General features: G+C 34.4%; 1 protein-coding gene across 5 annotated transcripts in view; it reads right to left on the reverse strand.

The window, feature by feature from the left end:
- The window catches only part of ATP6V1D (ATPase H+ transporting V1 subunit D), a 22,232-nt gene continuing 6,354 nt past the window's right edge, over positions 1-15,878 (reverse strand). For all 5 annotated transcript variants that reach the window (XM_056810933.1, XM_007473070.3, XM_007473069.3 and 2 more), the window contains 8 exons: positions 14,934-15,051; positions 14,220-14,299; positions 12,986-13,053; positions 12,318-12,362; positions 11,700-11,803; positions 10,828-10,894; positions 1,842-1,920; positions 1-707 (listed from right to left, as the gene is read on the reverse strand). In XM_056810933.1, the coding sequence (XP_056666911.1) occupies positions 566-707; positions 1,842-1,920; positions 10,828-10,894; positions 11,700-11,803; positions 12,318-12,362; positions 12,986-13,053; positions 14,220-14,299; positions 14,934-15,051 (703 nt within the window). In that variant the 3' untranslated portion in view covers positions 1-565. The remainder of the gene's footprint in view (positions 708-1,841; positions 1,921-10,827; positions 10,895-11,699; positions 11,804-12,317; positions 12,363-12,985; positions 13,054-14,219; positions 14,300-14,933; positions 15,052-15,878) is intronic.

Raw genomic sequence — 15,878 nt, forward strand, 5'->3', positions numbered from 1 at the left:
TCATTTTAAAATTCTTTTACTCTGCTTACATATTATAGTTACACAGGAATTGGCAGAATTTCTTCCATAATGGAGGGGGAAAGTCTTCTTCCACAGGACTGAGACCAGCCATGCAAGGAAAAAAAAAGGCATGAAGCAATTTACCCAAGGCTAGATTGAAGCACCATGGTGACAAAAGCAAAAGTTGAAAGTGGGTCAAAGCAATGACTATGTATGTAGAAGTTAGGTTATTAGATCTGTGTGAATCATTGCTGTTTTCAAAGGGATATTTTTTCAAATACTAGAGTATAGAACACCAAAACTGAATACATACACAAACCAATGAAATGAGGAAATATCAATAGGTTATAGTTCTACAGGTTCCTGGACTGGTCAATTACCACCAAAATAGTGGCAGATCCTACAAATGACATAATCACGATCCCTCCAAATAATCCCAATAACTAATATACACTAGTAGAACTTTTGGGCTATAACAAATTGCCCATTACACACAGAACCTGGATACCATGTATTATAAGAAAAGCACAAGACCAAGGTCTCAAAGATGATAGAATGGAAAGGGCTATTCAAATAGAAGATCTTCATCCTTTTCTATTGCCAGCAGATTAGCAGGCTCTGGCAATTCTCCAGATGCTTTCAGGCAGGATATCTCCTTCTCTAATTTTTCTTTGACACTCTTCTTCTTCTCCTGTATTTTCTTTAACCTGGAGAATAAAGACAGTTTTTCCAGAAGCCACTCAATACCAAATGATAAAAGAGACACCATGGCTGTAACAATCTGTCTTCTCTATAAACTATAGTTCTCTAATGGACCATCTAAATTTCAATATTTATTAGGATTCTAGAGTCCAAACAGTCTAGACGCTAAACTAGGTGTTCTCAACCTTTTTTTGTGTGTGTCATAAAGCCCTTTCTAGTAGTCTGGAGAGGCCAATGGACTCCTCATAATATTTTAAAATAAGCATTATTAAGTAAAACAATTATACTAAAATATATTCACCTTCTCCAAGTTCATGGTTAAGAACACTTGCCCCAAATACAGTAGTTGTATAAAGTGTCCAATAAGGGTAGTGATCCACTACTAACATACAACAAAAGAAAAACTCTTAGTATCCTCAAAGCCTCTCATGTGCTATTATCTGCTCCATCATCAAGGCTTCCTTGACTGCTCCAGTCTTCATTCATCTTCCCCTGTTCAGATTTCCTATAGGACTGCATTATAAACCAGCACTTCTTTATATCCTGCACTGTGCTTTTTATAAATACTTATAGGTACAATGTCTTCTCTTTCCTCCACAAGACATAGTACTTTTGTCAGGAGAAATTGGCTGATAAGTAACATTGCTTGTTCTTTCCTCCCTTCATTTTAAATGATTTTAAAGTGAAAAAGTTGCATCTGAAAGCATTTTCAATTTCTTATCATGACAAGATCATAGTTTAGAGCTGGAAGGGCCCATAAAGGTCATCTTGTCCAAATACCTCATTTTCCAGTTGGACAAAGAGATGTGTAGTGACTTGCCCAAGTATGCACATACATGTGCACACAAAGTGGGAGTGCCAGGATGTGAAGATGGAGCTGTGGTTCAAAAACTAGCCCAAATTTAGCCTCCCTCCTCTAGGGTATCACTTGGATTACAAGAAGAGACTAGGTTTAAGGAAGCACAACAATCTTCAAAATAAGAATTCTTGTTTTCCAATGATATCCTTATATTTCCTATTTATCAAAGCTAAGAAACTAAAAGGGCTAAATTTAAAGAGGAAAAGCCAATATAGGAAGCAAATATGTCTTACTAGTAGAACTAGTTGTTCCCAATCTTTGAGTACCAAGCCAAACTAACCTGTAAAACTCTTCACGTTCTCGCTCATCCAGTTCTGTGACAATGTAATTAAGTGTACGCTCAATCCGGGGAATGATCACTAGAAAAATAAGACATCAATAAGAATGCAGACTATCTTCACACCCTCATCTCTCAAAATGCTGATTAGTTACATTAATTTCACTACTTGATCTTACAAAGAGAGCAAGTTGAGATAAATACATTTTAATACTAAGGCTCACGCAAATAACTTTTCTTTTGGGGGTATTGTCAGTCCACTCATTTGAAGATCTGAGTAATACTTGCTCTCTCCCTACCTAGAAAAGACCTAGGAAAATTCAAGAAATGTAAAAAGTTTTGATTTTCTTAAACAAAAGACTAAAGTTATGTAAACATCAAGCAATCAAATAATGTGAAATTTAATTCTAGAAAACATTTACAATTATGCAAAGTGACTTAAATGTATAGACATTTAAATTACATAGTCATGTAATTCCAGTTACATAGTCATAACTCCAAGAAGGCCAGTGACAAAAATAATAAAATTTTCAAAAGGTTTACATTACATACACACCAAAATATTTATAGCAGCACCTTTTTAAAGAAACAAAGTAAATGCTCATCAATTGGGAATGGTTAAAAAAAAAACAAACTACGGTAACATGAATGTAAGGGAATATTATTAATTAACTATTAAAAAGTAGCCGCTCAACAACTATCACATGAAAACTCTGCTGCAAGAATGAAGCATGCCTAGGAGACTAGCTCAATGGTATCCTGCTGCAGCTCATCTCTTGTCTGCAGTGCTGGCGATGCCCCATTATTTTTGCCCAACCTCTACCTATTTCAGGGTAAGCCTGATTTGGCCCTGGAGAGCATAGCCAAACAGACCTGGAGGTTGGCCAGAGAGATTCTCACCAATCCCAAAAGCCTGGATAAATTATTGGGTAGTGGAGACTATTTAGAAAAACAACAACAAACTTCCCACCACACTTCAAAAAAAACCCCTCCAAAACAAATTTGTATTTAATCAACAAGTAAGACAATGAAAAACAACAACAAACCTCACCACCTGCTAGAAGAACGTTTAACAAACAATCACCTTGTACAGGAGTGATCTTTCTTAAGATCACACAAAAGAAGCAGACTTTGCCACAACAAAAGGAAACCCAAGGTACATTTTCAAATCCATGTATAGTAATCTTTTCCTGTTTTTATCTCCTCTATTTTTTGTTTTTGTTTGCCTGAATGTTGTCACCAAATGAAAAAATCATTTAACTATATGTAACAAATTTTTCTTTTAAAAAAGTTTTACTGATGTTAAATGTATTTCAGTGCCAACGTCAGATTATGTGCCTTTCTCTCTCTTGCACCTCTACCCTCACCCTAAAGCCAGTTGTAGGAAACAGTAATAAAATATTACTTTAACTTTGAAAAAAATAATATTATAAAAAAATAATATTAATACTAGGATATTATTGGAAAAGCTAAGCAAAGCAATGACCAATTACGACCTAAGAGCATTGATCAAAGCACATTACCCACTTTTTTTTTTTAAACCCTACTGTGTATTGACTCCAAGGTAGAAGAGTGGTAAGGGCTAGGCAATGGGGATTAGGTCACTTGTCCAGAAGTGTGAGGCCAGTGTCTCTAGGCTTGGCTCTCAATCCACTGAGCTACCCAGCTGCCCCCATTCCACTTCTTAATAAAGCGACAAAATCAAGATGTAAAATAAGATATACTTTTTTCAACACAGTCCCACAAATGCAATAATTTGTTCTATTTGATTATGCTTATTTGTTACAATAGTTTTCCCCCCTCCCCTAACTGGGGGAGGGAAGATGGGAGAGAAAAAATATATTTTTGTTCATTGAAAAAAATTCAATTAAAAAAAAGGACAGATACATAAATGTATTATTGGTGGAGATATGAATGGTTACAACTATTCAGGAAAATTATTTGGAATTATTCAAAGAAAATTGCTAAAATTACTTTTTAACCCAGGAATTCCACCACTGGGTCACTGACAAAAAAGAAACATTAATAGCAGTGCTTCTTATGGTAGCAAATAAACTGGAAACAAAATACATGTTCATTGATTGGAGAATAGCTACAGAAATATAATAAACACAACTGTGCTATATAAGATGAACAAGTGGGAAAAAGTAGTATAAAACAACTTATATGAACTAAAGCAAGTGAAATAAGCAAAACTAGGAAAACAACATACGCAATGACAGTGTAAAGGGAAAGAATGGCTACTACAAAACAAGAAACTAGATGCTTTGAAATTAATAAGAACAAGCTGGATCCATGAGCCAAAAAAATAATAAAACAGGGCAAGAAGAGATAAAATGGAACAATTATCTCCTACAACAGAGGTGTGTGAGGAAGAACTGTCATAGAGAAGGGGTGGAGGGCTGGTAATGCTGGAACCTAATTCTTATACTATCTGAGTTTAAAAGGAAACATATACAATAAGAAGGGTAAACGTCTTATTAATTTACAGAGGGGACAGCTATATGGCTCAGTGGATTGAGAGTCAGGCCCAGAGACCGGAGGTCCTAGGTTCAAATCTGACCTCAGACACTTCCTCACTGTGTGACCCTGGGCCAGGCACTTAACCCCCATTGCTTAGCGGTCCTTATCACCGTTCTGCCTTGGAACCAATACATAGTATTGATTCTAAGGTGGAAGGTAAGGGTTTAAAAAAAAACAAAAGACCAAAATTCAACAATATGTTGTTTATAAGGAACACTTAAAATAAGACACACACACACAGAGTAAAAAAAAAAATGGCTGGAGTAGAATATACTATGCCTCAAGTGATACATAGAAAATGGGTAGCAATCATGATTTCTGTCAAAGTTAAAGCAAAAATAGATTTAATTGAAAGAGGAAAACTATATTATGTTCAAATGTACCATAGATAATAATGAAACATTATCAATATTAAAACTCTATATACTAAATGCTATAGCACCCAAATTTTTAAAGAAGCAGTTAAAAGAAACACAGGGGGAAATAGATAACAAAAGCAGTGGAGGACTTCAACTTTCTCCTCTCAGAAAGATAAATCTAACCAAAAGATAAATAAGAAAGAAATCAAGGAGATTAATAGAATCTTTAAAAAATTTTTATTATTAGAATTTATTTCCAGGTATCTCAGACCCTTCCTCCTGTCCTCACACCATAAAAGGCATTATCTGGCAAACAGATATGTATATGCAGATTATGTCTTTCATGTTTCCATTTTTCAGTTCATTTTCTGGAGGTGAAATTAGTAGCTACATAGAATACTCTTTTAGTTCTACTAGTTTCATTCTTCATTATCTCAAGAACAGTATTTAAAATAACCTATATATGATAGATATCTAGAAAGAATTGAACATGAAGAGAAAAAGAGTATACCTTCTCATTGCTACATAATAATACTTTTACAAAAACTAACCATATATTAGGGGCACAAAAACCTTACAGTTAAATGCAGAAAAACAGACTTATTAAATTAAATCTTTTTTAGACAATAATACAATAAAATTTAAATGCAATAAGGAAACATGGAAACACAAAGTAAAAATTATTTGAAGACTAAATACGTGGGAGGATACCTGCCAAAACAAACTCAAAAACTACACAAACATAATTATAAAATTTTTTTACACAAATAACATCAGACTTAAATAATTGGAGAAATATTAATAGTTCAAGGATGGGCAGAGGCAATATGATTAAGATGATAACTTTAAACTAATCAAACTATTCAATGCCATCTCAATTAAATTACCAAACAGTTATTTCATTGAGCTAGAAAAAATAATAAAATTAATTTGGAAGAACAAAAGATCAAGAATAACAAAGAAATTAATTTAAAAAAATAAAAAAAATTAATATAAAGAAATGTCTAGCAGCACCCGATTTTAAACTGTTATAAAGCAGTAATTTCAAAAGTAACAGTTAAGAAATAGAAAGATAGAGCAGTGAAACAGAACAGACATATAACAAATGCTAATAAAAGATTAAAATAACTTTGTATTTGACAAAAGTATATATCTAAATTTTGGAGATAAACTATTTGGTAAATATTGCTAGGATAACTGGAAAAGAGTTTCCTCCATTCACTAAGATAAGATCAAAATGGATACATGACTTAGACATAAAGAGAGATAATAATAAGCAAATTATAAGTACAGGAAATATATTACCTATCAGATTTATGGAGATTCATTAAAAAACAAGAGATAGAGAATGTTGAGATATGAAAATGGATAGTTTTTATTACATTAAATTAAAAAGATTTTGCACAAATTAATGGAGCCAAGATGAAAAGGAAAGCAGAATATTGGAGGGAAATTTTTACTTTCTTAGATAGAGGTCTCATATCTAAAATATAGAAAACTTTGCCAAATTTATAAGAGATATCTCCCCCTAAGTGATAAATGGAAGAAAAGATATATAAAGACAGTTTTTGTTTGAAGAAATTAAAGCCATATATAGGTATGTAAAAATGATCTAAATTACTACTGATTAGAGAAATGCAAATCAAAAAAATTCTAATATATTAACTCACATCCATCAGATTTATTAAAATGGTAAAAGGGCACAGTGACAAATATTGGAGGGGATGTGGAAAAATGAGGCCACTAATGTTGGTGGAACTGATTCAACCATCTTGGAGAGTAACTTGGAAGAAAAGAGGCTAAATTTCCAAAATATTTATAGTTGGTTGTCATCGTCGTGGCAAAGAACTGGAAATTGAGGGGATGTCCATCAATTGGGGAAGGGCCAAACAAGTTGTGGTATACATCTGTGATGGAATACTATTGCACCATAAGAAATGATCAGCAAGTTAATTAAAAAAACAAACTTGGAAAGACCTATATGAAATAATGAAGAGTAAAACAAGTATAACTAAGAGAACATTATAATATAGCTACAGAATATTTGAAGAATAACTTGTGAATGTCCACCTCCAGAGAAAGAACTGATTTGAAATGACATAATTTATATACAGATTTTTTTGGTCAATTGATGCCATCTATGGTGCAGGAAGGGAAGGGTGAGGGTGAGATGCCTAGGAATTAATTTTTTACAATATAAATAAAGGAATAAAAAAGAGAAAAAGAACAAGCTTGATTCCAAAGGGAAGTGATATATAAAGGCACTTTTCTCTCTTGCCTCTGCCCCTACAATTTCACAAGTATAAGTCCACAGATACGAAGTACCAACTGCCTCTTCACTATTTTTTTCCAATATATTGGTGAGTTTTGTTGAATTTTTTTTTCTTTTCCTTTTTTTAGAGGAATATGATGAGACATAGAGATGAGATAACAAAAGATAGCATGACAGATCTGTTTTTAAAAGAAATTAAGAACAAAATTCAATGAAAAATGAGAACTGTATGAACTGAGAAACAAGGAAAACAGCATACACATTATAGTGTACACAGAAATAATTGTGAAATGAAGATGAATGCTATGTATACTAACCAAGTCTCCCTACTATTAAGAATCCTCCTCTTTTCATTGGAGAAGCAGGAAGGCAAAAACATACATGCACATACATAACACAACATTGTCAAAGTCAATGTATCTGTTTCTATTATTTTTTCATCTGTTACATAGGAAGATACACTAACTGGAAAGGGAAATACCTAGAAAGTAACGTGATATAAAGCCACTTGAATCCGGTCCCCCCCTCACCCTTTTTACTTTAAAGTTCCAACCAAACATTACTCACCTTTTTCCACTGTGCCCTCTAGAATGAATGACTGTTCCATAGACAACAAACTCACTTTCATTGTAACTCTTTTCCTCTCCACTCCTTCCATCTTCTAGTAATCACTGAAATCTTGCCTCCCCCTTAATGACACAGATCTCCCTGGCCACCCTTTCCAGGACTGGTTGCACCTTCACTCATTCCTTTCTACTCACTGCTCAAGGTGAGGAGTTGGAATACTCCTTGCTCCATACTGCTTCTTCCAGACTGTCCTACATCACTCAGTAATATCTCCCCTACAGTGAAGTTAATGTAATTCAAATTTGCTACCCAATCAAAATCCTGGTAGCTATTAGTGACAGACCTTCAGGTCACTCTCCTTCCTTCTTCAAGAAGTTTGGCACCTGGTTCACAATTTCTGTCTACTCACTGGTTTGCCTTCATAGTTGGGAAGTTATATATATATATACATATATATATATATATATATAATATATTTCTAACATCCCAACTACTCAGTTGCTCAACCTGCTCATATCCCATGACCTAGTCCCCCTGACTTCAGCCACACATACAAAGGATGACCTTACCAGCATCCAAAAATGTACTGTTACCATGTTCAAGATTTCCAAGATTCCCAATATCTATAATTTATTGGCTTTTTACCTCTCCCTTTGCCTTCCCTTTCCAGACCCTATTTTTTGTCCACTTTATGATCTCCAATCTGACAACTCCAATTCTTTTTCAAGTCATCTCCCCTTCATTAGCCAGACTCCTCTTTCCCCTATCTTAATTCATTGATCAGTAGGTTAAAACTCTACATTATCCTATTCTCTTGATTCCTTGGCCTCACCAGTGGATCACTCCCACAATTCACTGGCTTTGATTCTATACACATGCTGATGAATGAAGGTAGAAAGAACCAGTAATTCTTCTGACTGGGTGAACTACAAATTTATGTTTGGGCCCTCCCTGCTGTTAAATCATCCTTTCACGTTTCCCTTACCAAATGATAATCCCACCCTCCACTTTTTCCCTGTTCCTCCATCCATCACTCAGATCTATCTGCCACTATTTTCTTCTTCACCTATCTTATGCAAAGAGGTGAATCATTGAGTCAATAGTAGAAATTGGGAATGTATTACGAAGCCAAGATGGTATTTGCTTTTGTGAAGGATTTATATTCACTATAAGTTCCTTAGTTTATGGCCTGGAGAGGCACCTTTGGTTTACCTTTAAGTGAATTAAGTTTGCTACATCAGTCTATTATTTGTACTATCAATTAGAGATGACTGAAAATTGTTATCCTGATCTGATTCATTCTAATATTTTGCTATTGTTATTTTCAACTGCAATGATGAACAGGGCTTGTGATATACCATGAACCACACACTCTAGAGACTGAGATGCTTAACAGAGATCTAGATCTTTTATAAATCCTTCTGCTGTTCAAAGAAAAAGTTTTAATTGGTGCTAAATTACCAGAAGGATAAGAGCAAATGAGAGTTGCCCGCTTTAAACCTTTATTTGGAATTTATTAACTCTCAGCAAATATTTCCTAAATCATTTGTTCATTTGGTTTTATTTAATTGCTTATGTTAACTGACTGCCAAACGCCTATAAAATAGACTTTTACATCTAAATGAGGTCCTTCATCACAGACTGGACACGAGAAGACCACTGACTGTATCGGCCTACAAATAAAGTTAGCTCAAGTTCAGAATCATAGCGCAGTTTTTCTTTCTTTGTTACATGACTTCTGATATCATCATTCCAATTAAATAGCTCTCTCCAAAATTACCAATGAGCTAAATTGCTAAATCCAATGTTTTTTTTCCCAATCATTCTTCTTGATATGTGTCCTTTCATACTATTGCTCTCTTTCCTCCTTGATGTTTTCTTTTCTCTAGAGTTAGAATATTACTCTTTCCTGAATTTCCTCCTACCTATCTGATCTCTCCATCTGTTTTCTTTGCTGGATACTCACCCAAATCATATTCTCTAACAGTAGGTGTATAATAGGTTTTTGTCCTGAGTCTTTGGCCTTCTGTTCTATATTTTCCCCTCTATGCCACTTCCCCTTGTGATCTCTTCAGCTCTCACAGATTTAATTATCATTTTTATGCTGATGAATCTCAAATCTACCTACCCTGCCAAACCTCTCAATTGACAGCTCAAACTGGGCCTCTAGTAAACAAAGTAGAATTCATTATCTTTCCATATAAATCCTCTTCCTTTCCTAACTTCTCTCTTACTGTTGAGTAATCATCTCCCCAGTTCCCTCAATCAGTTCTGCAGATGAGGAATGCCATCTCCCCAGTTCCTTAGGCTCACAGCCTAGTATTCACCCTTGATTCTTCATTTACTCTCTCCTCATCTATAAGCTGATGCACATCTCCCTCTCTTCTCTGACACTGCAACCACTTTTGTCCAAGGCCTTATCATCTCACACTTAAGACTACTGCAATAGCCTGCTGGTGGGTCTCTCTGCCTTAAGTCTCTCTCTACTCTGCTCCATCTTCCATTTAGCAGTTAAAGTGATTTTCCTAGAGCACAGATACTGATCACCATCACACATCTATTCTCTATAAACTCCAGTGACTCCCTATTGCCTCCAGCATCAAACATAAAACACTATGGCCTAACCAAATTATCAATTTCGCCTCACTATATCTCCAGTCTTCTTATACTTTATTACCTGCTATGTACTGATATAGTGACATTAGCCTCCTTGCTGTTCCATGAATAAGACATTCCATCTCTTAATGCTGGATGTTTTCTCTGAGCATCCTCTCCCCATACCTGGAATGCTCCCCATCTTCAACTCTACTTAATGGTTTATCTGGCTTCCTTCAAGTACAAATTAAAAACGTCATCCTCTACATACAGTTTTTCCCAATCTCTATTAATGCCTTCCTTCTAAAATTATTTCTTATTTATCTTGTATAAAGCCTGTTTGCACACATTTGTTTGCTCTTTCTGTGCAGGGATGATGTTTTGCCTCTTTTTGTACCTCCAGAACCTAGTACAATGCCTGGAACATAGTAGATATTTAATAAATATTTATTGACTGAATGAACTTCATATACCTTTCCAAGTGTGAGAGTCTTATTCTAGGTAAAGGTGGCTTGAAAAAGAGATTAAATATTCAATGTTTTGTTTTGGAGAGAGGGATATGAATGATACAGAGAACAAAAAATGGATATACACATAGTAAAGAACTATAGAAAACCTTGGGAATTAATCCAAAGTTGGTTTTAAAACCATTTCTATGCTTGTTCATACTCACCATGCTCAATGGCATTCACCCGTCTGTTTGTTATTTTAATGGCCTCATCCAGCGTAATAAATGAAGTCTAAGATAAGAGAACAAATTATAAAATAGATATACTTTCATTTATAACTCAAATAATTGACTCATGTGGCTCAGCTCCAAATGCTAGAACTAAATTTTTGGAAAAAAGGCTAATTTTCAGGATGTTTTTAAACTGAGGATTGCTAATAGACATTGGAGTCTTACAGAATTATAACATCATTTTATTTTTATTCTGATTAGTTTACCTCTAAATTTAAGTCATTCCAACCAAGCCAATATAAATATGTTAAGAAGAAAGAGAAAGAGACCACTAACTTAGGAATAATAGTATAAAGATATTTACATATATTAATAAGAAAATCTTTTTGGAATTATTCTTTAGTATTTTATTTTTAAAACCCTTACCTTCTGTCTTGGAGTCAATACTGTGTATTGGCTCCAAGGCAGAAGAGTGGAAAGGGCTAGGCCATGGGGGTCAAGTGGCTTGCCCAGGGTCACACAGCTGGAAAGTGTCTGAGGCCAGATTTGAACCTAGAACCTCCTGTCTCTAGGCCTGGCTCTCAATCCACTGAGCTACCCAGCTGCCCCCATATTTAGTCTTTTAGATGCCACTTTCCTGGGTTTAACATGTGAAAGTCTTGTCCATCATGCCAGTAAAATACCTGATAGTAGCAAACACTTAAAGACAAACGTGTAGAAGTCATTTCATCTTAAATGAGCAGATCTTAGGCTTATTTCCTATTACTCAAATTCTAAGGAAGTATTATTTCTTTGCATGCTACTTAGGTTCAAGGTTTAATAACTAGAAATTGGACTTGTTTAGTATTTCTGACACTTGTACCAACCTGGAGTGATGCTAGTTCCACTAGCAGCTCTACTGCTTTGCCATAGTTCTTCTTCAGTTTGGTCACTTGTTCCCCACCTCTGGCCAAACCAGTCAATTCATAACCTGAAATAATCAGTGAAAAAGCATTATTATAATAAGAAATTTTTTTTCCTCTTATTTCTATCCCAAGAAAACATAATTTATAACAGTAAATATCAAGAGGATGAAAGCTGCACTTAGCTATTTAGCAATTCACAACTGTAACCAAATCAAAAAGTATGTACTCAGAAAGAACTGGGGTTTCCTTTCAATTCCAATGAATGTAGTGGAGTTATAAGAGGGATGATGTTATCTTAGCCTTTTGTAAAGCACTGTATCTCTCTATCATATAATAGGTACTAATTGCTTGTTGTATTGAATATTACATTTCTGTCTTCCTCTACTATATGTAGCATAATTAAGAGAGCTGAAAACCCTTTCCACTTTCTGTGGCAGAGACCATTATAAAAATAGCTACAGCATGATCATCTCCAAGTAGCTTTATCCTATAATTTGCTCTATAACTAGATTCATTTTAGGAGAATTACCCAAATGTACAATCTGCAGGCAACAAAAGGATAAGTTCCTTACTACTTACTGTCAGTTCCTTCATGGTAATGTTCAAATACTGGCAAGGTAACACCTATTAAAACAGAAGTTCATTAACATTTGTAAAAATAATTTAGGAAAATCAAAGTAGAAGTATCTTTATTGATATTGGAATTATTTTCATTTTTGCCAAATTCTTAAAAATTATGAGTGAATGTTTGAATTAGCCAGTTTTTACTTTTTTTTAAAACCTCTACTTTCTGGCTTAGTAACAACTCTAAGACAAAAGGACATGAGGCTCAGCAAATGGGGGTAGATGGTTTGCCCAGGGTCACACAGCTAAAGTATGTATCTGAGGCAAGATTTGAATCCAGATTCTCCTGACTCTGGGCCTGGCACTCTTATCTACCTAGCTGCCCATTAGGCAGTTTCTACTAAGTGTGGAGAATTCTCCCCTTTCATAAATATTCATGAGATTTCCACCTCCAAAAGCAAAAAACTATTCTTGTTTGTAATGGAATGGTTATATCAGTTAAAAGTGAACAAAGGACTGTTTTATCTTTGTCAAGAACTGTGCCTTCCACAAAGTAGCTGTTTAATACATGCTGGTTGAATTGAATTTAGTTCCAAATAAAAAGTAAAATCTGTTGGGTAAGCAGTTCAGTTGAATAATTTTACTCTGCTCCAGATATTTCTAAAAGTATTAAGAAGTCTTACCTGCTACATTATCTTTCTTTGTTCTAATCTTCACTTGAGCTTTGTTCACATTCTGAATAACAGTGGCACTACATAGGGAAAAAGATATTAAATTTTGTTTCAACTTGACTAAATTTTAATGAGAAAAATTAACCTAAAGGAACCCACTATATCTAATTCTTACATTAAACTATGAATGATAAAGGGGAGTAGGGGTAAGCACGTAACATGAATCACTAATTATAAGTGGCCAAAAGAGGACAAATCTCACTTCCAGGGATAGCTTAAGAGGAAAGATGTAAAAGTGTTATTTTTTAAAGAGAGGGGGAAAAAAACTATTGATAAATAATAATTTGGTAAGTTTGGGATTTTTTTTGGGGTGGTGGTGGTAAGCAAATGTCTTCTTTTATGACACTTCTTGGACAATATTTATACCACCCAACTCAAGGTTTTGCTAGATCTGATCATGACATCTATGGCAGTTGTCAGTGGTCTCCCCATCACTAATACAGCTGTGAGAGAGAGCCCACTACTCCATGACTCTATTATACATCTACAATTATGTCAATGAAGCTTTCCACTTACATAGATCTATCTATATGAACAGTACTGTGATGTTACCTATGATATTTTGGTAGAAAATGCTGCTAAATTACATTGTTACTCCTTTCTTTTAGTATTTAGTAATTAACAAGCCAAATAAATGTCTCACATTTCTAACTTGTTTTATCTAAATGAAATGCTGTAAATTTTGTTAAGACAAAAGGACTTTGTAGATTCCCAAATCACTTTATAAAACAATGTAAATTATTATTGATATATGATAAACAACTCTTTGTTCCTCTTCTCCATTTTTCTCCAATCTCTTTGCCATTCTATACTTCTTTCTGACACTTGTTCATTCAATTCTCAGTACACCATCTGTTCAAAAGTCAGTATGAAGTAATTACTTTGCCATAAGTATTCATTGAGATGTAAAAATTAAACTGTGGAGCCTATTATTTAGCATGGCAGAATGTTATCACTAAAAGAAATTCAGTCATTTAGACCAAATCCTCCAGATGAGAAAACGGGCATAGAGAGATATACTTGTCACCCAGTCACTTAAAGCCTGAGACAGGATACAAATAGAAATCTCTGGACTTGTCTACCTACAGAATATCAGTCTATTTACCAAATTCACTTATTCTAAAGGCAGCTCTAGAAAGCCAGGCTACTTATTTTTTACCTAATTTTCACCTATAAGTTGTCTCACCTAAAGTCGCCAGCTGTGAATTTGGCTTCAGCAAGTGAGAAAGCAGCTTCTCGCATCACTTCACCCATTAGTACTTTGGTCTGTTAAGGGTACAAATAAAAAACAGACAAAATAAGTGGCTTATTATAGGCAAGTTTTAGCCTTTGGTAAGGTCATAGCTGAAAGGGACCTGGGGTGGGGGTGGGGTTGTCACTTAGTTTAGCCTAAGACCAAGAATTGGTAACTTTTGTTCAGGTACTACATTGAAAGCAACCATAGTAGTAGAACCAGGAAACTAACCAAGGTCCTCTGAATAAACATGAATTCACTGTTCTTCCCATACTTCACCACGCTACCAGCTCGGGGTGCTTTTATGCTATGCATTCTTTGTTATTTAGGTTAATTTCACCAGGGCCAAAAGATTTTTCTCATTTTAGGTTTGGTTTACATCACCAGGAATATAAGAAAATCAAAAAAATTTTAAACATTTTACTGTATTTTTACATTAGTCATTTCCTATTAGGCTCTTTCACATCAAAAACAAAACAAAACAATGAAGCCAAGTAAGATGACACAAATTATATTTGATTTTTGCATACTAAATTTCATATCATTGGTCCCCATTGCTTTACTGAGACAAAGTAGAAACATGAATTTTAATCAGCATATAAATAAAGCATAATCAATCATATGAAATTCTCACATTTTTCTGATCAAAAGCAAAACTCATACTACCTGAATGACCTTCTTTAAGATCTGCCGAAATCGAAGAGTCATGGCATCAGACTTTTTCTTTAGGAGGTTCCGACCTGTTTGTGCGCCTTTTAATCGAGCCTTCATAATGGTCTGTGCCCTATTAAAAAAAAATAATCACAGTTATACAAAATTCTTTTTTTCTTCAAAATTCTTAATATCATCTAAGAGAACAAGGGCAGGCATAAACATTTTCCATAAAAATTGGAAAAATAACATCCTCCTCCACTTTGATGCCATGTTATCTAAATAAGGTTACTAGGTAGACTAAGCACCACTTGTATGTACAAGCTAAATTGATTTTTCTAATGCTATAGGTCCATATTTCTATTAAGATGCTAAGAAGACTGCTGTGTGCAGCCTATAAGCATACCATATTTATAATAAAGAACTAAATTAGAACTCATTATATTTTCAGGACAAAATTTCCAATTGCCTTAGGATATTTTTTTCAGAAACCAGACTATTTGAGCACTTGATGATCCTCAGTTAAGACCCTGAATTCAACTGTTCTTAATTTTTAAGATAGCAAAGAAATGAGTTATTGTGAATTAATAGATGTCTCAATAAATGTGGAGTTGTCTAGGTGAGAAGCTAAAATTATATGCCATTTTCCTTCCCATTCTCCTTACCCAAAACTTAGTATTTGTTTAAAAGAAAATAATAATAAAATGATTATTCTAACTTGGCTATAACTTAAAACTCTTATCATTAATAAACATGCAAGATTAGTAATATACAACTTAAGGACTCAAATTGTTTCATGAGAAAAGGTATACTTTTATGGCTTTGGGCAAATTATTTCCTTTCTCTGAGCCCCATTTCTTTATCTGTAAAGTCAGGGGGCTACACAAAATGATCCCATCTACAAAGTAAGGGAGTTGGACTAGAGAACCTTTAAAGTTTTTTCCAGTTGCAAATCTATGA

This window comes from Monodelphis domestica, chromosome 1 (genome assembly GCF_027887165.1).
Source record: "Monodelphis domestica isolate mMonDom1 chromosome 1, mMonDom1.pri, whole genome shotgun sequence".
NCBI classification, from domain to species: domain Eukaryota; kingdom Metazoa; phylum Chordata; class Mammalia; order Didelphimorphia; family Didelphidae; genus Monodelphis; species Monodelphis domestica.